Source organism: Erpetoichthys calabaricus, chromosome 6 (assembly GCF_900747795.2).
Source record: "Erpetoichthys calabaricus chromosome 6, fErpCal1.3, whole genome shotgun sequence".
Classification (NCBI taxonomy): domain Eukaryota; kingdom Metazoa; phylum Chordata; class Cladistia; order Polypteriformes; family Polypteridae; genus Erpetoichthys; species Erpetoichthys calabaricus.
The window spans coordinates 160,346,235-160,370,994 of NC_041399.2; the positions used below are offsets into that span (position 1 = coordinate 160,346,235).

The window sequence follows — 24,760 nt, forward strand, 5'->3', positions numbered from 1 at the left end:
GAAGGGAGTGGTTTGAGTGGTTCTGGGTTTAATTCTCATTGTTCCCGTTTTTAACCACGTGATGGCGACTGTCCTAGGGTTTTTTATTTTATTTTTTTTATATATATTTTTTACAAGGTGTGCGTAAAACATTAAATTATTTGCTAGGGAAAACATACCTCTATGGCTGCATAGTCTTAAGGAATAGCTCAAAACAATATTCTGCAAGCCACCTAGACAATGCATAGAAATTATACAAAGTACTGCTAAGTTCACTAAGGATCATAATTCTAGTTACTTCATAAGATGGTCTGATGATGTTGCTATTGATTCCTTTAGCTTCCACCCATTGTTATGCAGAAGATGTAAAGCAGCACTTGTAAGCAGTGAGACAAGAAAATATATCAATAATAGAAAGACCATAGAAAACAGTTAATAACAACCATTAGTGGTAACACACAAGATAATAATTTAGACAGGTATTTGACAGGTTTTTATAATCCATGAACAACCATGCCAGCACCTCTATTGAGAGAACACTAAAGAGTGTTTAGCCTCGATAGAAATGCTTGGGCAATGATGCATCCCTCCCACTGGTAGGCAGACCATTTCAGAGTCTGAAGGTAATATATCCAGATCTCCATTAGCAAATTTTTGCAGGCTTTATATCCTGATCCTTTCCTGCTATATTTACACAGTTTAGTTTTAATGTAGAAAACAGTAAGGCTTTTTCTTTCTTCTATAATAAAAAAAAACAGTTACAAATGAATAAAATAATGTACCTTGTTACTGATATGTTTGTCTTTGCAATATCTGTTTAAGATTGGGAAGCCAGGATTGACAGCCATGGCAGGGTGTTTTATGTGGATCATATCAACAGGACAACCACATGGCAACGACCTACAACAGCAGCTACTCCAGATGGTATGCGCCGGTCAGGGTCAGTCCAGCAGATGGAGCAATTAAATCGACGGTATGTTTTCTTATTCTTATGTACTTTTAAGGCTAAAGAACATAATGCATATTCTGAGATGCCATATTTTAATATTACTGGTATGCAAGTTTTCCCAAACTGTTAGGTAAACTATTCACCTACAGGTCATTACTGGGTGTAACATTTTACTTTATGGGTTTATTAATGATGTTTAGGTCTCAAAACTGTTATGACCCTATGGATTAAAATGAGCGTGGATAAAATGTGAAAAGGACTTAACAGTATTTATTACTGCACTTGGTAGCTCCCTCTTATGCAGTGAGAAAAAAAAATCCTGCTAATCCACACTAAGTCTTAATATCTTACAATGCACTGATGTTGGACTGACTATTGTGCACAGAAGCATAAAAAGTGCTAGGTAATATGCCAATGTTGTGTTTCCTATAGAAAAAAACAGTTTGTAGAGTAGATTTCATTCCCTAAGTGAGTAGAAGGAAACATCTAAAGTATATCAGGCATCCTGAATATAATGCTTGGTTGTTGTCTTTGTGGAATCTGCATATTTTTTCAATGTATGTATGCATGGGTTTTCTGTTGGATTCTTGAAGTTTCCACAAATACCTAAAAATACATGCAGTTTGAGTTAAATTGCTACTTAGAATTAGCCTCAGTGAGAGTGAGGGTCCATGTATACCCTATTATGGACTAATACTCTGCCCCGTGTTGTTTTCTGTTTTGTGTTTAGTGCTGCCAAGGGAAGGCTCTAATTCCTCTAAACCTAAATTAAACTGAGAATTTACTAATTATATTTCGTTTAAATTCATATTAAGATTTATATAGAGAATCTGGTGGAAAGTAGAACAGCGTGTTGAAAGATTGGGAAGATACGGCATATGTCAAAAAGACAAGAGTGGCATATGTTTCATTTTTGTTTTTTTGTTTTATATGATGGATAATGTCCCACTGAGGTTTCTCCTGCAAGTAGCTGTGTTTTTTGACATTGGTTTTAGGACTGTAGTGCACAAGTTGTAAGGCTATAGGTTCAGTTGCTCTAATTCACCTTGTTGCAACAAAATACTCTAATTCTTACTTATACTTGCCACTCTTTTAGTCATTTAAATAAATGAATCATCAAGAAAGGAACAACACACACACTATATAAAAGAATAAAAACAACAGTACAGTATTTAAGCAGCACACAAGTGTTTAAAAAGTAGGTTTTCAGTGTTACTTTTGTAAATGTACTTCTTTGCCTACACAGTGTTGTCTTAATGTAGTTAGTGTATGTCGATCAAGACCTGTGAATTTCCAAGGAATCAAAAATAGACAATCTTCTTATTGGATACTGAACTGTGTCTGATCAGGATTGGGAAATCGTATCTACCGTATATATATATATAATAATATAAAAATAGTGAAGCCAAAAACACAAACCAAAATTAAAATCAAAGTAAACATTCAAAAAGTCAGAACCCTTAAACAAAAAAAAGAAACTTGTTTGTTAGTCTTTATAAGAAATATCCAGAAGCTTGGATGCAAATGACTGCTAAGTTTTATGTGCACTGACATCATGCTCTGCATTTCCATAAGCCACATGGTAGCAACTGAGATACTGTTGCCAACGAAAAGCAGAAAATAGTGACACCAGTGGTGAAACTACAGAAACAAAATGGTTGCAAAAATATAAACAAAGTGATGTTATGACAATGTAATAACTCAAAACAAAATATGCTTAAAATAATAATGTGGCACAGAGGAACTTAATTAATAACACTCGTGTGAGGTAATGACAGGTTAAACGATTAGATAAATGTTGTTGGGGCATCAACCCAGCTTTCCCAATTTACTTGCAAAAATAAAAAATAAACTTTGTTTATGCAAGTACAAACAAAAATGTCTCCCTCTCTATCAAACAAGGCCACTGCCTATCAATGGTTCTTCAGGTGCTTTTGTTTGGTTTGCTGGAGCTGCATCTCATCCGCTGTCTAGTCAACAAGTGACACCTCCTTTCAAGCAGCTAGGCCAGTGGTTCCCAAACTCGGTCCTGGGGACCCTTCTGTGACTGCAGGTTTTTGTTCCAACCAACTTCCATTTTTCATTGGACTCTTAGCCTAATTAAGTGAGTCATTAGTTCCCAGTTTTTGCCCTAAATTGCCCTAAGTTTGGTAGATTTTTATTAAAAAGTAATAGATAGATAGATAGACAGACAGACAGACAGACAGACAGACAGACAGACAGACAGACAGACAGACAGACAGACAGACAGACAGACAGACAGACAGACAGACAGACAGACAGACAGACAGACAGATAGATAGATAGATAGATAGATAGATAGATAGATAGATAGATAGATAGATACTTTATTAATCCCAAGGGGAAATTCACATACTCCAGCAGCAGCATACTGATACAAAAAACAATATTAAATTAAAGAGTGATAAAAATGCAGGTATAACAGGCAATAATAATGTTAACGTTTCCCCCCCCGGGTGGAATTGAAGAGTCTGTCAGTGGAGCAGGACAGTGACAGCAGTCTGTCGCTGAAGCTGCTCTTCTGTCTGGAGATGACACTATTTAGTGGATGCATTGGATTCTCCATAATTGATAGGAGCCTGCTGAGCGTCCGTCGCTCTGCCACGGATGTCAAACTGTCCAGCTCCGTGCCTACAATAGAGCCTGCCTTCCTCACCAGTTTGTCCAGGCGTGAGGCGTCCTTCTTCTTAATGCTGCCTCCCCAGCACACCACGGCGTAGAAGAGGGCGCTCGCCACAACCGTCTGATAGAACATCTGCAGCACCTTATTGTTGCAGTCTTCTAAGGAAGTATAGCCGGCTTTGTCCTGTCTTGCACAGAGAATCAATATTGGCAGTCCAAATAAGCAGTTATGTGGGGAATATATAGTTTTTTTTAAGTTGTTAACAGTATTTTCAAACTAATTTTCAATCTGCTTTTCTAGGTGTTCTGGTTATTTAATTAATTATTTACTAATTAGCAGGTCTGACACTGAAGTCGTTGTTGCTTTCATCATCCTGGGTGTCTGCTATGCTGGTTGTTAATTGTCACTATTAGGGTTAAATGAAGGGAGCAAACTACACAGGAAAAGGGGAAAATAATAGGAAAACAACAAAAGAGAGTTAAGCATTTATAGCTTTAGAAAAAAATAGAAATATTTCTAAATGTCCTATAAATGTCAAAACCACACTGTTGTGTTTTTCTGAATGTAGAATGAGAGAAGATTAAAAAAGACCAGCTAATTAAATGAGATCGGTTGTTATCGATTATTATCAGCGATTGTGAATCTGTTTGAAACAAAAACCTGCAGCCCACGTGAGTCCCCAGGACTGAGTTTGGGAACCATTGAGCTATGCTATTAAGGTCCTGGGAGCAGACGGGAGAAGTAAACAACCCTCACTGGGTGATTTCTCTGCACTGTGGAGGAAAAGAAAGACTACGCAGTTAGTAGATGTCACCGGATGGTGACACACTACTGGTGTCGCTTGATTCTAGTAAGTAGGCTGTTTCATTGGCTGAGGTTACCACCTGTGGAAACAAAGTTCCTAACTTCTGCTTTTACTACAACCAAACTCATCTACATCAGGGACTTTTTAAACATTTTTCTCATTTCTCATAAAACGCATAAAGCAAGCATAAACAATTAATGGGTGCATAGATGGAAACAGCAATTACTTTCATGGCATCTTGAGTGTCCACTAGATTCCTGTCACAAAAGATGATGGCTTTCAAATTCAAAACATCACACAGTTTTCAAATTTGATGTCAATATTTTGTTACTTTCAGTTGAATAAAGTTGTAGAAAATGGTGTCCGCTTGATATGAAGCATTTCTTTTAGGTGTTTTATTGCTCCAGTTAACAAAAAAGATAATACATTTTACATACCCTCGCCTCAGTGCCTGTCTTTTTGCATTACTCATTCACACATCAGGACCAATACCATGAAGAATATCCTATTGCAGTTGGATGGCATAGAATTGTTTGTAAATCTTTTATCTGCTGTCATAAACCTTTCCAAATTAGATCCATGCCCTGATTCTCACTGTCTAACCCCTTCAGTAACAATTTCATCAACAGTCCCTGTCTCGCATTATAAATTTAAATTATACTTCCACCCAGAGGCTACATAATAAAATGGCATCTGTTACATTCTACACTGCAGTTTAGTGCAGAATGCCCTGCATCCTCAGTTACACTTTTTATTCTCTGAGTTAATTCATTTCTTGTCCAGAGGCTCATACTGGGAGAGCACACTGAGAGGGGAAATGCTTTCCCTGTCTCTTCAATGCATGGAGACTCCAAGAGTCAATTTTTTTTTGGAAATTTAAACAGAATATGTACAATCTAGACTTTTACTAGAATTCAAATTCTTACTCATTATTAAGAAATACAAAATGCCATTTGGAATTCACACTTTTGATTGAGAACTTTAAACAGATTTTTATATTACATTTTATTTTAGTTTTCCTTGGTTTCTGCAACTGTCACATGGTCTTTTTCTGTAGAAGAATGATATTCCAGTTATACAACAAAGTACATTTTTAGAAACTTAGAACTGTGGGACAGGTTTAAGAACGTTTTATGTACAATGATGGACAAATTTATCTCCAAATTAAGGAGCAGTAGGAAATTAAAGAAAACTCCACAATTGATAAGTAAGGAGTGTAATAAATTCCACACAACACGGAAAGAGGTTTGGGGGCAGCCACCCTCATACTTGAATTTGACTGCCAAAATAAGTGAAAGTTGTGGTTCAGTGTTACATATTTCAGTCCAGAACAAGAACAAAGCAAACAGGCAAAGATGGTGGTTACATAGAGGGAAATGGGAAATTATGTCATCAGACATGAACCAGAAGTGACGTCTTCAGGCCCGGAACCGGAAGTGATGTCATCGGGTCCAACCAGAAGTGACATCATCAGACCCAAGCGGTATTTCCCGTAATCGGTCTGTCAGTGGAAAAGTGCAAGGATTAGTGCACTCTGCCATCCGCTGGTTTGGCAAGGAATTACTGTCTTTTGAGCCTTTTACCTGCCTCCCATGCGCACGTATGTGACAGGAGCTAAAAAAGAAGCTGAAATGGATAAAGCATATTAAGTAAACTTAAAGGAAATTAGAGAGCAATACTGTAGAAAAATTGAAAGAGATACCAAAGAAATTCTTTCACTATTGTACTAGTAAAATGATGGTGAGGTGAACAAGACGCAGTACCACCAAACCAATGAAAATATTCCAACAGTGAAATAGTAAATGTTCTAGACTTACTACTTTAATCTGTGAAAATGTCAGTAACCTCCCTGCAGTAACATGTACTACTAAGAATGAGCTTTGTGATTTGGAAATTGTAGAGAAAGAGAAAGAGGAGTACTGCTTAGATTAAATAGGTTGAAACTTAACACATCCCTGGGACAAAATAACACTTATCCTGGAGTGCTTACGGAGGTTAGTGAGTATGTATATGTAAACCTATTAATCATATTTTTTTGAAAATTATTGCACATTTGCAAAATTTTAAGGACTGGAAGCTAGGAAATGTTTTCTTGTTATTTAAAAAGGATGATGAGACTAAATGCAAGTAACTATAAGCCAGTAAGTTTAACAGGCATCACTGATAAATTAATGGAAGCAATTATTAATAAAATGACTAAACATCAAATGTCAAGAAAAATATTATGTTTGAATACACAACAGGAGGTTTGAAACATTCAACCTTTACGAGACAGGCCTAGAGTTAGGTTGCATAACACGATGTGTGGATTTCAAGTCAAGATTAAGCTACATAACGCACTGCTGAGGTTTCACCTGGAGTACTGTGTGCAGTTTTGGGCTACACAATACAAAAAAGACATTGCAGCACTAGACAAAGTCCAAGGAAAGCAGCTAGGCTGATTGCAGGACTGTGAAGTATGAGCTGTGAGGAAAAATTAAAGGACTTGAACTTTTTCAGTTTAAACAAACGTGAATTTAGAAGTGACATAATTATGTTTGAAATCATAAAGGGAATTAATATACAGTAATCCCTCGCTATATCGCGCTTCGACTTTCGCGGCTTCACTCTATCGCAGATTTTATATGTAAGCATATCTAAATATATAACGCGGATTTTTCGCTGCTTCGCGGGTTTCTGCGGACAATTGGTCTTTTTATTTCTGGTACATGCTTCCTCAGTTGGTTTGCCCAGTTGATTTCATACAAGGGACGCTATTGGCAGATGACTGAGAAGCTACCTAATCAGAGCACACAGTTAAGTTCCTGTGTGCTGATTGGCTCAGCGACGGAGTGCTGCATTAACCAGGAAGTCTCATCTCACTCATTCAGCATTAACGTGCTCCTGCTACTGCTTCAGGAGCCGTGTCCAAGTGCCAACAGAAGATGCAAATGATTGCAGAAAAGGTAAAAGTTTTGGATATGTTGAAGGAAGGGAACAGCTACACCGCTGCAGGACACCATTACAGCATCAATGAGTCCACGATTCTTTTTATTTAAAAAGGAGGAAAAGCATATAAGATCTACGGCCGCAGTGTCCTTTAACCAGGGCGCAAAATGAGTTGCGAGTGGACGTGATAAGGCAGTAGTCTGGATGGAATCTGCTTTAGGGATTTGGATTGAAGAGTGCTGGAAGAAGAAAAACGGCGGTGCTACACAGTCGCCTGAAGAGGCTCCTTTAGAAGAGCTGTAACGCTATCCTTTGTTGTGCAGTAAAATTAAACTCATCGTTATCGGACAAGTCATCATGTCATTGTTGGTGAGTAACCATAATTAATTATCTACATACAGTACTTATTACATGTACATAGTTTAGTGTCACTGTACACACATTTTACTGTCTACAATTTTTCTTGCATTGTACGTATTTATTGCTGATGGCCTATCTGTCGTAATGGCTGTAACATATGTGATATCGGAGACGCTCGATATCGTTAAAATAATATTTAGGTTTTACTGTATATAAACTGTGTTTACATACATAATTTCAATGAATCTTACCTAATATCTAAGAGAATACAAAGGGTTTATGCTGTATAATTGTGCGGGAAATGTTTATAATAGTGTGGGAGAGTTTATAAGGGCTTAAAATATATAAAAAGAACCATATGAACATATGGTTTCTACTTCACGGATTTTCACCTTTTGCGGGGGGTTCTGGAACGCAACCCCCGCGATGGAGGAGGGATTACCGTAGTGGGTCACAGCTGTTATTTCAAAATGAATTCTTCACCAAGAACACAGGGACTCTCTTGTTAAGAGCAAACACTAACATTAAAAAAGTCTTTCTTCACACAAAGAACCATGGACACATGGAAGACATTACCAAGTAGTGTGGTAGAGAGGAGGACGTTAGGGACTTTCAAATCTCGACTCGGATCTTGGATTGGACTGTTCTAATAATTTCATTCTACAGTTTCCTTTGTTTAATATTAATTGTTAAAAAGGGTTAATTTATAAAATTAGACAAATATAACAGACTTTTTTTCATTAATATTCAGATTGTGTATGTAATTATTTCTTTCATTTTAACTGATAGTCAAATTGTATGTCTAGTCGATACTCCAGCTAATCCAAAGCAGAATGGTTTATGTTGTATGCACATTGCAAAGAAGCGACTTGTTACAGTAACTGTCACCTGGAGATGTTTTTTTCCTTTTTTCTCCTTTTGGTTTTTTTTTTCTTCAGTTTTTATCTTCAAAAATCGGAGTATGCCAGTAACTTAAAAGAAGTGCTTATTTTACATTCTTATACATCTAAGCTATCCAGAACATTTTTCAAAGTATAAACGCAGTTGAGTCCACTATCATAGGTTTTGCCCTGTATGTCTGGTGATTTCCTACTTTTCCTAATTAATGTATGAAAACAGTCATTCAAATATCTGGCACACTTATCTTCCTACCAATAAGACTTTGCCTACAACTCACATACTGAGGGTGTACACTCATTATGCTAAGCTATGGATTTTACTTCCAGTGCGAGGTGTCGCACTCCATGCCTGAAAGGTCACCAAACTAAAAACTAACCCACTAAGCACCACTAAGCTCTGAGTGTCCCTTAAAGGCTCAGGATTCCAGGGCTGCACTTGTTTTCTCTGTCTTCTTAGCTTACGCATACTGGCATTTTGTATGGCCTCAGTCTATTGAGTTTTATACCATAATTTGATTTCTGCCATATCCCAGTTAATGTAGGTTACATATTCATGCACTTTAAGTATAGAATGTTTATGTGTGTTTTGGTGTGTGAGTGTTAGTGAACCCTATGATGTACAGTAGGTTCATCAAGAATTGGTTCCTGCCTTGTGACTGACACGTCTTGTCTATGTTGCAGCCCATCGTGACTCTGTTTTGGGTTAACTGGCCACAAGGAAGTAACTTTATAAATATTTACTCCATGTGAAACATTTGAGCCAGAGGAGAAAGTTGAATAAAAAAAATACATTAAAAATAATATTTAATGGCAAAAATAAATAGGAAAGAGGCTGTCACAGGGTGACTTATCCATTTATGTACATCAAAGCTCATAATAAATGTAAATGTTTCTTCTCACTTTGCACTCACTCTGCTATTTATCTGGCTATGCCACTTCCGAGTTAGTGTTTATGTACCTTATGCGTCAGCATCCCTTTTGTTAGCTGGGCAGCCTGTCACAATACTTCTATAAATAGACTATATGAGGTAAATAACCAAGCTTGAAATTGATAGTACGTTAGCCAATTTTGGGCATTTTGCAGACTGTTTCCTTTTTTTTTAAGTCCTTTACTGTCCTTTATTTCTGGCTTTCCTTTTTACATATTTGGAGGCTATACTTCTTACCTAATACTTAGTAATACTCAGAGAAAGAAGAATTTTGTCTCCACCTTAGGCTCTCACTATCTTTTTTAAATAATTTGTCCTCTCATGATATTTATTATTATCTATAGTAATCCAGTCTTTGTATTCCATCACTCCTTTTCAGCTTCTTATATGATATTTATGATTATGTTTAGCATCACACTTTATTTATCATCAACCTATTTCAGGTCATCTTTTGTATTGGAGTAAAGTAATTTAACATCTCTCCATTATATAAAAAAAACTTAGGACGAGACGAGACCTGTTCAGAGAGACGAGACGAGACCTTCTCAGAAAGACACTTTCACGTTCCACGAGACTAGACTTTGTGGCAAGAGATTTAACCATGCCTGGGGCCGGAAAACGACAAAGTAGAACGTCGTAAAGAATTCAAAAATGTTGGCGCGATACACATGCAGAGCAGGTTAGAGATAATAAAAATAGGAAAATTCAAAAGTCTCAAAAAAATGATAGTAAAGATCGCATTAGCGCAAACAAAGGGAAATTATTACTCGGTGAAATAACGGAACAGCGAAAAGAGATTGTATAGTGTTTGAGGATGTCTGGAGGAGAAGAGAGACAAGGCAGTGAGACAAAAGGACAGCTGCTGTACAGACTTTTAAACATTTGAAGCGCCGCACGAGATGCAGATCATGCAGCATGGCAGCAGCACCAAGCGAGCAGCTGATTGAGCAAAGAGAAGGTAAAAAAAAAAACCTGTATTTGTTTCCTATTATATCACTGTTTAAGATGGGGTTAGGAGGAGTGGCCGTGTTTCCTTGGGGTGCGTTCAGCCCCTTTTTTCACAATGGTGCGTAGCGCTGGTGGGGGGGGGGGGGGCTTTGCAGAATGAGTTTTAGGGGATGACGGGCAAAGCAAGCAGTGGGCGAAGCCCCCTAGTACATTAAATTTATAGAAAATCTGAATACAACACTTCACTTTTGTCACCTATTCGCATCATAAAAAATCTTGGCTTGATCCTTTGAGCCACTTTAATCTTTTAAAACAAGTTATATGCCTTGTAATAGGCTAATAGGCTGTCATTTGTAAAACTCTAGTTTAAGAAATATCAACAATTATTTTTTTTTACTGGTTTCTGTCAAATACCACATATGATCTCAGTTCAAGTTGAAAGGTCTATATTTTTTAAAGTATAAAAGTAATTGCACTGTGGTCTTTGGAAGTTTGGTAAAACCAGTACATTTTCTGCTTTGTGCCTGGGACAAGAATTAGACGGGAATCAAATGACAGCTCTTCATAGCCTGGAGACAGGTAGGATCTAGCCCTGAGGTTGTACTACTTTCTAAAAAATATATGTGAAATGGGAATATAGTTATGGAGTCAAGGTAATTTGTAAACCTAATCAATCACAGATCCAGGAACCTGGGTTTACTTGCAAGCTCTTTCACTGTTAGTATAGTTTACATGTTCTCTCCTTATCTTCACAGTCTTGGAATAGATTAGATTAGATTAGATTAGATTAGATTAAATAAACTTTATTAATCCCAAGGAGATTCACAAAATTCTTGCTCTCACCAATGTACTCTCATACTCCAACGATATACATGTTTAAAGTGATTAGCAAGTTTTATTTTGCCAAGATGGCAGTGATGTACTATTATATGAGATCGAGCCAAGTAGGTCCTCGTGGTGCTTTGGGAAAAATTAGAAGATAATATACATAGGATCAGCACAGTTTCCTAAGCATAGTTAATCTGACTCATACTTCTGCATGGCTTATCATAGTGATCAGTCTGTGTACCAAATAGGACACAAGGTAAACTAGTGATTGGTAGCCTTTGTGACAGGTCTTTTCTGTAATGTACCAAGCAACAATTTGCAGGGGAATCTTTTTTAAATGTATGGAGGGACTAGTTCAAGGGCTATGCCCTAAAGGGAATTATCTTTTAAAATTACTTCTTTTCATCATTAAGTCAAGTGCTAGTAATGTATTTAGTTTTTCTTGAACAAAAATATCCTGAAAATGTGAAACTGAAAGAACAAAATCCATAAGAGGAGGAGTTCATTTTATATCATTTTGAGATGAACACAGGTCTACAAATCTATTATCCACTCAGGATGAAAAAAACAACTTTGTTTCTCTGGAGTGACAATTTGTTTTTTTTAAATGTGAATAAAAAGGATCACTTTAGGTTAGGTTTAGGTTTATTTGTCATATATAGGTTAACACAGGGTCAACATACAATGAAATGTGTATGACGAGAAAAACAAGTCACTCAGCCTAGATCTAATAAAGCTAAAAAAATAATTTAAAAAAATTACAAGTTAAAAATAGACTAGCCATATAAAATAGAATATGTACATTTTAAAAGAAGTTATAGAGCAATATGAGTTGAATGAGCAGCAAGTACAAATGACAGTTATTGCACAGATAATGTTTTATTAGTACAGATGCATATTCCATAAAGTGCAGATGCATATTCCAGTCAGTTTTCAGAGTGTGTGCAGGTACAGTTTGTGTGTGATTAGTGCAATGTAGGTGTAATGTAAGTGTATGTAAGTGTTCAGGTGTTGCTGTTGAGGAGTCAAATGGCCTGGTGGTAAAAACTGTTCTTAAGTCTTGTAGTCCGAGCAGCCAGACTCCTGTATCGTCTGCCAGACGGTAACAAGGAGAACAGCTGGCGTGCTGGATGGCTGTGGTTCTTTATGATGCTGCTTGTCTTACACAAGCACCGATGGAGGTAAATGTCTTCAATGGCAGGAAGACTCTTGCCCGTGATGTGCTCTGCTGCGTTCACCACTCTCTGTAGTGATTTCCAGCTGCTGGCAGAGCAGCTCCCATACCAGACGGTAATGCAGCCCGTCAGCAGACTCTCGACCACACTCCTGTAAAAATTTGAGGTGATGTTGGCATTCATGCCAAACTTCCTCGGCCTCCTCAGGAAGTAGAGCTGCTGGCGAGCTTTCTTAACCACAGTGTCTATGTGAAGGTTCCATGAGAGATCCTCGGTGATGTTTACTCCGAGGAACTTGAAGCTGTTAACCCTATCAACTTCTGTGCCGCTAATGTTGATGGCCTGGTGTTCTCTGCCTTGCTGTTTCCGATAGTCCACGATCATCTCCTTGGTTTTGCTGACGTTAAGAGACAAGTTGTTATCCAGGCACCAATTACTCAATGCCAGCACCTCCTCTCTGTAGGCCGTCTCATCGTTGTCAGTGATAAGGCCTATGATGGTTGTGTCGTCTGCAAACTTGATGATGGTGTTTGTGCCGTGTTTTGCAACACAGTCGTGGGTGAACAAGGAATACAAGAGGGGGCTAAGCACACAGCCCTGCAGCGCTCCTGTGTTTAAAATGAGTGATGAGGATGTGTGTTTGCCGACTCTCACCACCTGGGGCCTGTTTGTGAGGAAAGAGAAAATCCATCTGCAGATGGTCGTCCCCAACCCAAGGTCGTCAAGCTTCAAGACGAGTTTTGAGGGGATGATGGTGTTGAATGCCGAGCTGTAATCTATGAACAGCATTCTTACACATGTATTTCCTTTTTCCAGGTGGGTGAGGGCAGTGTTTATTGTTAGCGCAATGGCATCCTCTGTAGATCTGTTTGCTCCGTAAGCAAATTGGAGAGGATCCAGCATGTCGGGGAGGGAGGAGCAGATGTAACCTTTGACCAGTTGCTCGAAACACTTCATAATGACCGATGTCAGTGCAACCGGGCGATAGTCATTCAGACAGGAGACCACCGGTTTCTTTGGGACAGGAATGATGGTGGATGCTTTGAAGGAAGTGGGGACCACTGACTGCCTCAGGGAGAGATTGAAGATGTTGGTGAACACACCTGCTAGCTGGTCAGCACACGCCCTGAGGGCACGGCCTGGGATGCCATCTGGTCCCAGAGCTTTGCTAGGATTGACCTTTTTGAAGGACCTTCTCACGTCAGACGTTTCAAGGATCAGAGTGACAGACTCACTGCCCCCTTGAGGATATAACACCTGTTCTTTGGTGGCTGCATCAAAACGAGCATAGAAAGTGTTGAGCTCGTCTGCAAGACATGCAGTGGGCTGAACACTGACTGTGCTTTTCTTTTTATAGTCAGTGATGCAGCACAGTCCATTCCACAGGTGCTTGGTGTCAGAGCTGTGGTAGCTTGACTCCACTTTGTCCCTGTAGTCCCATTTAGCCTTCTTGATGGACCTCCGGAGGTCGTATCTGGCTGCTTTGTATGCACCAGAGTCCCCTGAGCCAAAGGCAGAGGTCCGCGCCTTGAGCTTAGCCCGAATCTCCCTATTTACTCAGGGTTTCTCGTTAGGATATATGCAAATGGTGGTTTTAGTGACAACATCGTCAATGCACTTGCTGATATAATCTGTGACAGAGTCTGTGAATTCATTGATGTTGCCATCAGCTGCATCCTCAAACATCTGCCAATCAGTTGTTTCAAAGCAGTCCTGTAAGACCCCCTCAGCTTCACTGTCTCATTTGTAGATGTCCCTGTAAACCGGTTTTTCCTGTTTAAGTCTTTGTTTATATGCAGGCAACAGCAATATAGAGCAATGGTCTGCTTTTCCAAAAGCTGGTAGAGGGAGGGATTTGTAGGAGTCCTTGAATAAGGTGTAACAATGATCCAGTGTTTGATCACCTCTTGTGGAGGGAGAGATGTGCTGATAGTATTTAGTATTTTACTTCACTTATGCTGCACAGAGAAAGGTAATTGTTGAATTTGTTAAATCAAATCCCCCAAACTAGCTTGGTTTTTAGGGAAGTGCTTGATCATCTTCTGCCATATATTTGTAGCTGACTTTTTATATAGTTATTATCGTTAAATTAGTCATAAATCCAGGGAATGAATTATAGCTTTGGATTTCTGTGTAAGATTCATTAAATCTCTGAACATAATTTTAACTCACTTTAAAATTTTTTTGTTTTTCTATTGACATGATTGAAAGGAATACTTAAATGTTAGTATATATAAGTACTTTTTCCATTACTTGTATACTGTATATGTGTTATGTAAGTATATATTGATTAATTCTTATCTACTATTTTTGGTGTGGCATTTATTCATTCTTATGCTTTATGTCTTATTTGTTTTTTTTTTTTCCTTCAGCTTTTCTTTGACACCCTGTAATACCCACTGAGTTACATTCTTTGAATGAAAATGTGCTATAGAAGTAAATGTCATTGTTGTTTTACAAAAGGATTTTGCCTTTACCCACATTGCCAGAAACCAGTACTTCTGGAGAGCTTTCCTTCTCTAAATTATCATCTGACAAGATCAGATTGAGCTATAAGATATATAAAGTATTACATGTAAGAAGTAAAAATATGAGTATACAATGGGGGGTTTGCACCTTATGAGAAGGACCTAGAAGTCCACATCTAGACACATATGTCTTACTATTTTTCCCACAATGAGTCTTTAGAAAGTTGTTAGAATGAATGATTGAATTGTATTGCTCACTTTTCTTCAAAACAGTATGTGGGAACCCTTAAACAATGCCATGGTGGTGTCTAACTCAGTTATTGATCTTAGAATCTCTCATCTCAAATCTTCATGCTATAACTACAAGCTTGATGAAGCACACAGTGTCTGCAAGTCCCCTCAATAGTGGCTTCACTTTATGAGAGAGCTGTCACTGCAAATTAGTCAATTTTATTTCAATGGATGAAATTAATCACAATTAAAAAAAAGTCATATCAATTTTATTTTCAGTATTGACAATGAAAATGTAATTCAAATTTGTGAAACCTTATAAACATTCCTCCACTGCTTATTATTTACTTACTTTTAATTTTATTCCTCATGTTATGACTTCAAGATTAAAAAAAAATCTGAAAACTAGATTACAGCACTGGATCCTTTAAAAACAAAGTAGAACTGGTGCCTGTAAACCTCCCATGTAAGAATTAATTGAAATAAATACATCCACGGAAAAGGAATTTACAAGGATGCATATAGACATGCAGGTAGAAGGTAAAAAGCTACTGGCTACTGGAGTTGAGGTGTTAGCACCACATTCAGATCCACACTGTAGAAATAAAATTAAAAGAGAACTGCATGATGCCATCTCAGTGCACCTACACAAGAAAACTGTAAGCCACCACTTCTGTCCAGCATGCTTTTGTCATTTTATATTTTATCAATACATCTTTGTCTTTCACACTTTTATCTACCACTTTGGGAGTTTCGAATGAAGAAGTGGGTGACCAACCTCAGTGTATGTAGTGAAACCCTCAACTAACAGTTGTGTAAAATATACATCTATTTGTGAGTAAGCCTCTTATTGATAAATAATACTACATTGAAAGCTTTAAGTATAGAGTATTATTGTTTGAGTAACATCTTACAACAGGTGCCTTTTTGTTAGCTGAAACCAATTATAAGACTATATCTCTCTGTTAATTTTCTATTACATTTCAGAAGGGTTACATTAGTTTGCATCCATTATTCCATCCATTTACTGAACATGTTCTGGATTTTGGGTAATAAAACACCTGGCCAGTTTAGAGTCCCCTGTTAATGTAGCCTGTAAAACCACAGTAAGTAAAGGGCAATTAGCATCGATGCTAAGAAAATATGCAGACTGCACAGTGATAAAGATTGGGCCAAGATTGAAAGCCAGTCACCTGAAGCTTTGAGGCAGCAGTGCAAACTAATAAGCCAGTCTGCAGACCTGAAATTCCCTTCTACTCTGTAGAAGAAAAATAATGTTAGAAACAGGTCACCTAATTAAGATAAAATTGCAAAAAAACTATATTACAGCAATTTGTGTTTATTTTAACCTTTTCCTGTATTTAGGTTATCCTTGTCATGATCCTGCATCCTGGGTATGATGTTAAACTGCATCCGGCCCTGTGAGTGGTCCTCCAACTTGCATGGAAATCATGGGGGTTGGTGGCAGGATTGGTAGTCCAGCCACTGTAAAAAAACATTTCACACAGCTCTGAGATGATAGACAGGACTCCTTTCTGCTCTCCATGGGAGCAGCTCTGCTGCAAGGCTGCTTTTATTATGAAGGAGATGGGGGAAAGCCTTCTGAAGCCCCATCCCCGCATGAGTCAGAACCCTCGGAGAGCCAATAGGGTCAGGCCTGTTGGGGATCAGAACTGGTGTGGTGCTGAGGCATCACCCACTACACAGCAGCACTCAGGTCCCAACTTGAGGTGGCCCATCCTGGTACGCGACTGGAACATCTTGTCTCTCCAGCATGATGATCATCTTCCTCTGCTGTCAGAGAAGCTGCGTAAACTCCGTATTTCAATGGCGGTACTCTCTGGTACACCTTTTAGTGGTCTGGTTCCTCTTATGGCTCCATCATACACATGTAGTAGCTGTTGCTGTAGCAGATTGGCTCCTTCCGAAGGTGTCTGATCTCACTCCTTTCAACAAGCGTATTATGAGACTCCGATTACAGCACTCTCTGGGTGCCTTGTCTGTTGTCTCAGCACTTGTTCCGAGTGATGTCTCAATGAGGGAGACATTTTATTTGCAACTTCGCTTAGAATAGGTGACACTATTCTGGTTATGGGTGACTTCAATGCAACTACTGGCAATGACAGGGCTGGCTATGAGGATTGTGTTCAGTCCACATGGACCTGATGACCGTGGTGAAAGTGGCTCCATGTTCCTTGACTTTGCGGATGGCTGGATCCTGATTTCAGCTCCCCGAGCATCGGATTTGGTACTCCAGTACTGGTGGTGAGGTGAAGGAGATTGATCACATCCTTGTGGGGCAGATGCTGGAGGCTCTTACAAAACTGCAGGGTTTGCAAAAGTGCCCAGTTTGTGAATTCTGACCATAGACTTGTTGTTGCTACTCTGAAGATCCAGCTCAGGTTCAGTAGGCTACCACCTACTAGGAAAATGAGGCTGGACCTGGCCAGACTCCAAGACCAGGCTGTTTCTGACAACTTTGCATGCAGTTTGTGTGAGGAACTTGTGGACTTGAGTGCGACTGCCGATAGTAATGTGATGTGGGAGACCTTCTGTGAGAAGACCCTGAAGGTTGCTGAAGGTTGTGTTGGTGTTACCAGTGTTCCCAGAAGGAGACATTTCATCTCACAGGAATTGCAGCGCATGGCTTGATGGCAACTCCGGTCTGTGCCAGGAACTGAGAAGGAAGGCTGCGAGGGCCCGGAGGGCAATTAAGGAGGCATTTTTTAGAAGAATCTGTGAGCAAGTCACACACCATTTATGGTCTAGTAACCCACGTCCTGCTTAGAGAGGAATCGAAGCATTACGCACATCCAAATCTGTTCCTTGGAGAGTTGCAGTCAGGGTGGTTGATAGAATGGTCCTTATGGATGACACTGCAGTTGTGACCCGCTGGGCTGGCTACTTTGAGCAGCTATTTAACGTCTGGATAGGATGTTGAATATCTCTGGGTACACAGTTCTTGAGGCTGATCTTCCAATTAGCTGTGAACAACCCAGTTTCACTGAGATTGCACAGGTGGTGAACCAGCTGAGGGTAGAGAAGGCTGTAGGGATCTGTGGTTTCCAGGGTGAACTTCTCTAGGCTGGTGCTAAGGCTGTCCTCCTGGCATAGCAAGCAATCTTTGCTTCCATTTGGGAGATGAGTATCATCCCAACTGGCTGAAAAATGGGACTTGTGGTCCTTATCTGGAAAGGGAAAGGTGATCGCTTAGATTGTGGCAACTCCTTGTTAGGGTCATCCTCAATAGGATCCGTGAACACTTGATCACATACCATTGACAGGAACAATCTGGTTTTACGCCAAAGAAGTCTACCATCGAGCACATCCTGGCACTGAGGGCTTTCATGGAGCACAAACACGAATATTGGCAGAGTTCCTTTGAAGCCTTTGTCAATTTTTGTAAAGCGTTGATCGAGCTGCCTTGTGGGACATCCTGAGACTTTGTGGGATCCCCTTAAGGTTGCTGTATATCATTGCCAGCCTGTACACTGGCACTGTGAGTGCTTTGCAGAGTGGAGGCAGAACCTCTGTGTTTTTCCCGGTTGATTCTGGTTTTCATCAGGGTTGTGTTCTTGCTCTTACTCTGTTCAATGCTTGCATGGACTGGGTGTGGGTGTTAAGGCAAGGTCGTGGGGTCTAGCAGCTGTGGGGCATCTGTTGGTGAAAAAATCTTGACTTTGCTAACGATTCTGTGATTTTTGCAGAATCAATGGAGGCTGTGATCGGGGCTCGTGAGAGACTGAGTAAGAAACTCAGTCAGTGTCTGAGCCTGTGTGTGTCCTGGATAAAAACCAAGATCCAAGCTTTTAATGACCTCTTGGGCACAGCCATCAGCAATGTGTCTGTTTGTGGAGAGAATGTCGACTTTGTCGAGAGGTGCACTTACCTTGGCAGTGACATTCATGTCTCTGGTGACTCTTCCTATGAAGTCAGTAGATGGATTGGGAGAGCATGGGGGTCATAAGGTCGCTGGAAAGGGGTTTGTGGCGCTCCTGATATCTATGCAGTCTGTAGAGTCCTGGTGCTTCCTGTCTTGCTATTTAGTTGTGAGACATGCATACTATCCAGTGACCTGAGACCAAGATTGGACTTCTTTGGTATTGTGTCTCTTTGGAGAATCCTTGGGTACCGTTGCTTTGATTTTCTGTCAAATGAGCGGCTGCTCACAGAGTCCCGAGTGATGCACATTACCTGCATTGTGAGGGAGTATGAGTTATGGCACTACGACCATGTGGCACGATTCCCCAAGGGTGATCCAGCTCGCAGGATTCTCATTGTTGAGGACGTGAGTGGCTGGACCAGGCCAAGGGGACGCCGACATGGCAGGAGCACCTGGCTGCAGCAGATACATGGTCATTTCCAGAGGTTGGGACTGGACTGCGTGTCTGCTTGGGGGGTTGCCAACCAGGATCCCGAGCTGTTTCATCATGTGGTGAGTGTGGCAACATGCTGCACCAGTGCATTCTCCCTATCCTGACCTGACCTGTCATATTTACAAGAAACTAGAAAGTTTGCAAGGGGCAATGTTAATGCAAGTTAACCTTTATGGGTTGTGCTTCCAAAATGCTCTGCAATTAGGAAATTTCACTATGATTAGCATTCACTGACAGAATAGTCTTCAGCTTGATAAAATTCTGAAACATTTAAGGAGTGAGGCCAAATTAAAATAAATTATTTTTCATGAATAATAATGGATGTTGTTTGTCTAAATAGTATTCTGTATTTGATATATATTTTAGTCTGTCAGTCCAACGCTGTTGCCATTGTTTTGTATATAATTCAGCAGGTTTAGATCTTTGGACAGCTGCATGTAAATAAGTGGATGCACTGATAATGTGTTCTGGATTTTCTATCAAAAATTTCGGTCAGTCAATAAATTATTCATCTATTTGGTGTATGTTTTAATTTTTCTATTTATTCATCAAACACTGAGGCATTAAGCAAAAATCAATTTTTAAAAATCAATGAAAGATGTAAGTAAATAGGTTAATCTTTCAAATTAAACAATAATATTGTTGCTGCTAACACTGTAACTTTGCCATTTTAACATTTCAGTGTTTGTAGTTATAGTAAACTAATTCTCCTCACTAAAATTATTTTATATGTTACTTATCCCATGTAGTTTGTAATGATGTTTAAATGTAGTATGAAAGAAAAAACTTAATGATATAATGAAGCCTAATGGTGACCAGTGCTACTCAATGACAAACAATGTGAAAAATGTCCATGGAAAAATGTCTCGCATTACTTGTGTCACATCTAATGGTGTCATCATCTCTTAAAATTAATGGATTTAATCACCAATAATGTTTTGTATCAGTAAAATAGTGATTTAAAGGATAATTTTGGTATTTTTCCAGTCAAAGCTAAATTCTCCATGACTTGGGTTCTAAAGTGAAGCATATTTTGTCTCTCTATTATATTAAACAAGTTTTCCATCATGTTCACGATATTCAGCCTTGACCCCTCCCTCCACACCAAACATTACTCCTGTTGCGCACATCGTCTCTTCATTTAGCACCCCGTGACACTCAGTGCTAACTCACTCTTTAACAATATCAGTTACAATGGCAAGGCAGAAAACCAAATTATCTGTTCAAGAACATCGAATTTTATATCGTGATAGAAAAAGAACGGCGAGAGCTGATAATGAGGGTCAAAAAAAAAAAGAAAGAAAATGAACAAAAAAGAACTTCATATAATAAAAATCAAGAACAGAGAGAATCGTCAAATAAATGAAAAAGAGAAAAACACCCCCAATGGTATGTGGAAAGAAATGCAAAAAAAGCAATGTTTATAGAATGTAAGTTAGAGGATAAAGTAATTCATAATTTGTTTTTGACAAGGCATTAATGTAATAAAATTTTTTATTTACTTTTTATGTTTTGTTATATTTTACTTTTTTACTTCTACTTTTACTTTTTACTATGTTTAATTATCCATTGCTATTTAAAATAGGCAGTTGTAGTGAAATACTGTATTTACTCATGTACCACGCGCCCTTGTGTAAGACGCGCACCCTAATTTTTACAAAGAAAATCGCGAAAAAAATTTGCCCCATGTACGACGCGCGTTGCGGTTGTATAGGGAAGCGTTTAGGGCTCGTTTTCCGCGCTTCTGTTTTTGTTGCATGACGAAAGAGCGTGCGTAAATGAGCCCAAGCAGAAGAAGTAAACATTACAGAAAAAAATTTCCTTGTGTATGACGCGTACCTGATTTTCTAATGGTAAATTTTGGGAAAAAATGTGCGCGTGGTACACGCATAAATACAGTAGTCAAGTAACTATTGTCGCAGTTTGAGGCCCTTATCGTCCTCTTGAACCCTCTGACTCGACTCCAGACACCAGGTAAAAGTCCAAATATTACTTTTATTTAGACAATAATGTGCACAAAGCACCCTCCACTCCACAATACTCATAAATCAATAAACAATACTCTAATCAATCCTCCACACTCCCAGACACTTTGCCACCCTTCCTCCCAGCTCAGCTCAGTGTACTGGTTTCCCAGAGTCCTTTATATAGTCCATGACCCAGAAGTGTTTCTCCCTTCTGTCCATGTGATCATGAACACTTCCGGGTCATATAAAAAGCTCCTTTCTTCAACCTGGAAGCACGTTGTTTCCTCTTGTCATGTGATCATGACAAACCTCCGGGTTATAGGGCAAGTAAGAGTCTGGCAGCCTCCCCACAGCGACTCCTGGTGGTCCCCATGGTATCCAGCAGGGCTGTTCATATAAACTACAAAGTCCATGAGGCCCTGCTGGAATTCGGGGAACGTCCACGCTGTTGGGAGAGCTCCACCTGGCGGCCTGGGGGTGAGGGCCGGAATATTTAGCCGGCTACACATCACACTATATACCATCTAATTAACTACAATCACTTTCTGTAATGGAGGAGTGTCTTGACACCTTTTGGGCACACGATCACCCCCCGGGGGTTGTTGAGTGAAGTGAGGAGGGGGCTGAGCCCCTTAGTAAATTAAAAAAATAACTAACCTGCTCTTGCATTTATATTGTAGCTAAAGGATACTTGGAGTCCTGATGAGACAAAGAGCCTTAAAACATACTGAATTTGTCAATTTTTTAAGTCAAACATGTATTGATCCGCATCTTGAGGTAACACACTTATTGAAAAACAGCATATCCATGTTGTTTTAAGAAGCAAACCATTACTGAGAGAGTCTGCCATTTTAGAAGTAGCCCAACTGTGTGCCAAACTTTGCTAAGTTTATTTTTCTTCGTGGCAGTTGAGCACCCTTCAGGCCCAACTGAGCAGATTCATCTCATAAAGTCGTTGCCAAGCTCCATTATTGACATTGAATGTTAATAATAATAATAATAATAATAATAATAATCATAATAATAATTCTTTGCATTTATATAGCGTTTTGTTGATGTGCAGATGCAGACAACTAGACAATAATAACTGAAAAAGTCACGCAATTGCTTATATTCTTTCACTATACAGAAGCTTTTTTTTACTTTGCAAATATCCTGTGTGTTGCCATTAGATTATTAAAGCATGCATGTGCTTCAGTGAGACAAAACATTGTGCAGGCATGTAGCCAGGGCTTGAAGTGGAATATTTTTTTCTGTTTCAGCAGAGGAACACCAGCAGTAAATGGTTGTGGCACCTTCCTTTCAATCGTGCTTTTGCAAGACATGCACAGAAATGATGGCTTAGTTCTTTCAATAATCTAAGGCTTTTATTAAAAATAGAATGCAGTGTAATCAGTTCAGTTAAGATGTATAGCTGTGTGTAGAAAGTACAATGAAACTCATGTTCGCTTTTCACTACACTCCCATACATCTGGCAGTGTACGCTTTTGTAAAATAACAACACATTATGTAATGGGTTGTCATAACTCCACCCATGACAGCCGCTGCAAGCAGGCAAATGAACAAGAAACATATCCTTACCTCAAGAAAATAGGACCAGTAATTTGTGATAAAATAAATAATTCTGCATTTCGTCTGTACTCTATCACAAGGATGCCTCTAAATTTTCTTAAATTTAAACCTTAATTGCTTCAAAGTGGACATATTTGATAAATCTTAAGGATTCTTCTTTCACCTTTGGACCCCAGTACTCTAAAGTCCCACTGTAAACTTGAAGAACAGACAAGGTATTTTTAAAACTTTATAAAAAGAAGTGTCACTTTAGAACACAGTTTCAATTGGCAAATTAATATATATCATGACTGTGAGGATATACTGTAACTTTGACTTGAAAAATACCAAACTTGTCCTTTAAGTTCCAAAACATAGAGAAGTATAATCCACAATAATAACTGCATGATGTTTGTAAAATTTAAGAAATGGCAAAAGACTTGTAGATAAAGAAGTAATGCGTTTGTGAATAATTATGCTGTGCTATTTAAAAGAAGGAATATTGTCTGGAGAAAGGTCTGAAAGATGGTTTATTTTTTCATTTATGATTTGATGTGCTTTGAATAATGTGGCTGGCAGATGTTGTTGACCAATCTTAAACCCAGTCTGGTATGCAATTAAAATTTTCTGCCATTGTGAGCTGATGGGGGCACATTATAGGAATTAACGTGAGATCTTTAGCCACAATTTCTTAATCCTTAGAATTTGGTGCATATAAAGTATGTTGATATGTTGAATTGAACATTACATTTAAAATCTTAATGTTATTTTTAGATATCAGAACATTCAGAGGACTATAGCAACAGATAGAACAGAGGATGATGGCGGCAATCGCCGAAGTGAAAGATCAGGAGCAAGTGAAACTGATTCAGATATTCCTCCTCAGACTGCAGGTAAAATTATTTTCTTTTCTTTTCAGCATATACTATGCAACAAAAAATCTATTTCTTTATCTAGAATTACTTTTTTTCCTACTGTGTTTTCAGACGTAAGAAGAGAGGGGCCATCATCTCCTATTAACAATCAAAAGATCACACTGTTGCTGCAGTGCCCAGCCGTCAAGTTCATAACGCATCCTGAGTTTTTCACTGTGCTCCATGCAAACTATGTAAGTAGGTGTACAGTCGCCCAACAGGAAAATACATTTTTAAAATTTCCAAACTATGATATAGTTATCATATGTTAGGTTATGAGTAGATAACATATAATATATTGTATGTCATGAGACGATTACTCATTATCCAAGGGATCTTACCCAACAAACATTATAGAATTTTGCTTCTACAGTTGGAACTACTTTTTTTCCATCCTTTTTCTCGGCCAATTTATCAACATTATTTCACCTCTGAATGGACAGGATGTATGTAGTGTAGTTATTTCAGCCAAAGGTAAGTCAAGTAAACAATGCAAAGAAAAATAAAGACATATTAATGTCTTTATTAATATGCCTGAAATACAGGGTTTCCCATCAAAAAGTAGCGACATGTGTAGCATTCTGTGGTGATGCACAATAGGGTCTATGGCGTTAGTGATTTTTAAATGAATAAATGGCAAGCTCAGGCTTAGAGGGGCATGGGTGTGTGCAGAAGGATGGTGGAGCAGCTCCGTGGTGTTAATGAGTAATGGGCTGGCCAAGCATTCACATGCGGATGTGAGTGGCAGCCATTTGTCTCATTTAGCTCATGGGAGTCCATGAATTCAGCACCTCTGAATGAAGGATAAA

At 38.9% G+C, this 24,760-nt stretch overlaps 1 protein-coding gene across 3 annotated transcripts in view; it reads left to right on the top strand.

The window, feature by feature from the left end:
* Nucleotides 1-24,760, top strand: part of LOC114653632 (E3 ubiquitin-protein ligase HECW1-like) — a 461,230-nt gene that overhangs the window by 297,614 nt on the left and 138,856 nt on the right. For 2 of the 3 annotated variants that reach the window (XM_051929083.1, XM_051929082.1), the window contains 2 exons: nucleotides 802-952; nucleotides 23,812-24,145. In XM_051929083.1, the coding sequence (XP_051785043.1) occupies nucleotides 802-952; nucleotides 23,812-24,145 (485 nt within the window). The remainder of the gene's footprint in view (nucleotides 1-801; nucleotides 953-23,811; nucleotides 24,146-24,760) is intronic. The other variant, XM_028804051.2, reaches the window with a different exon arrangement.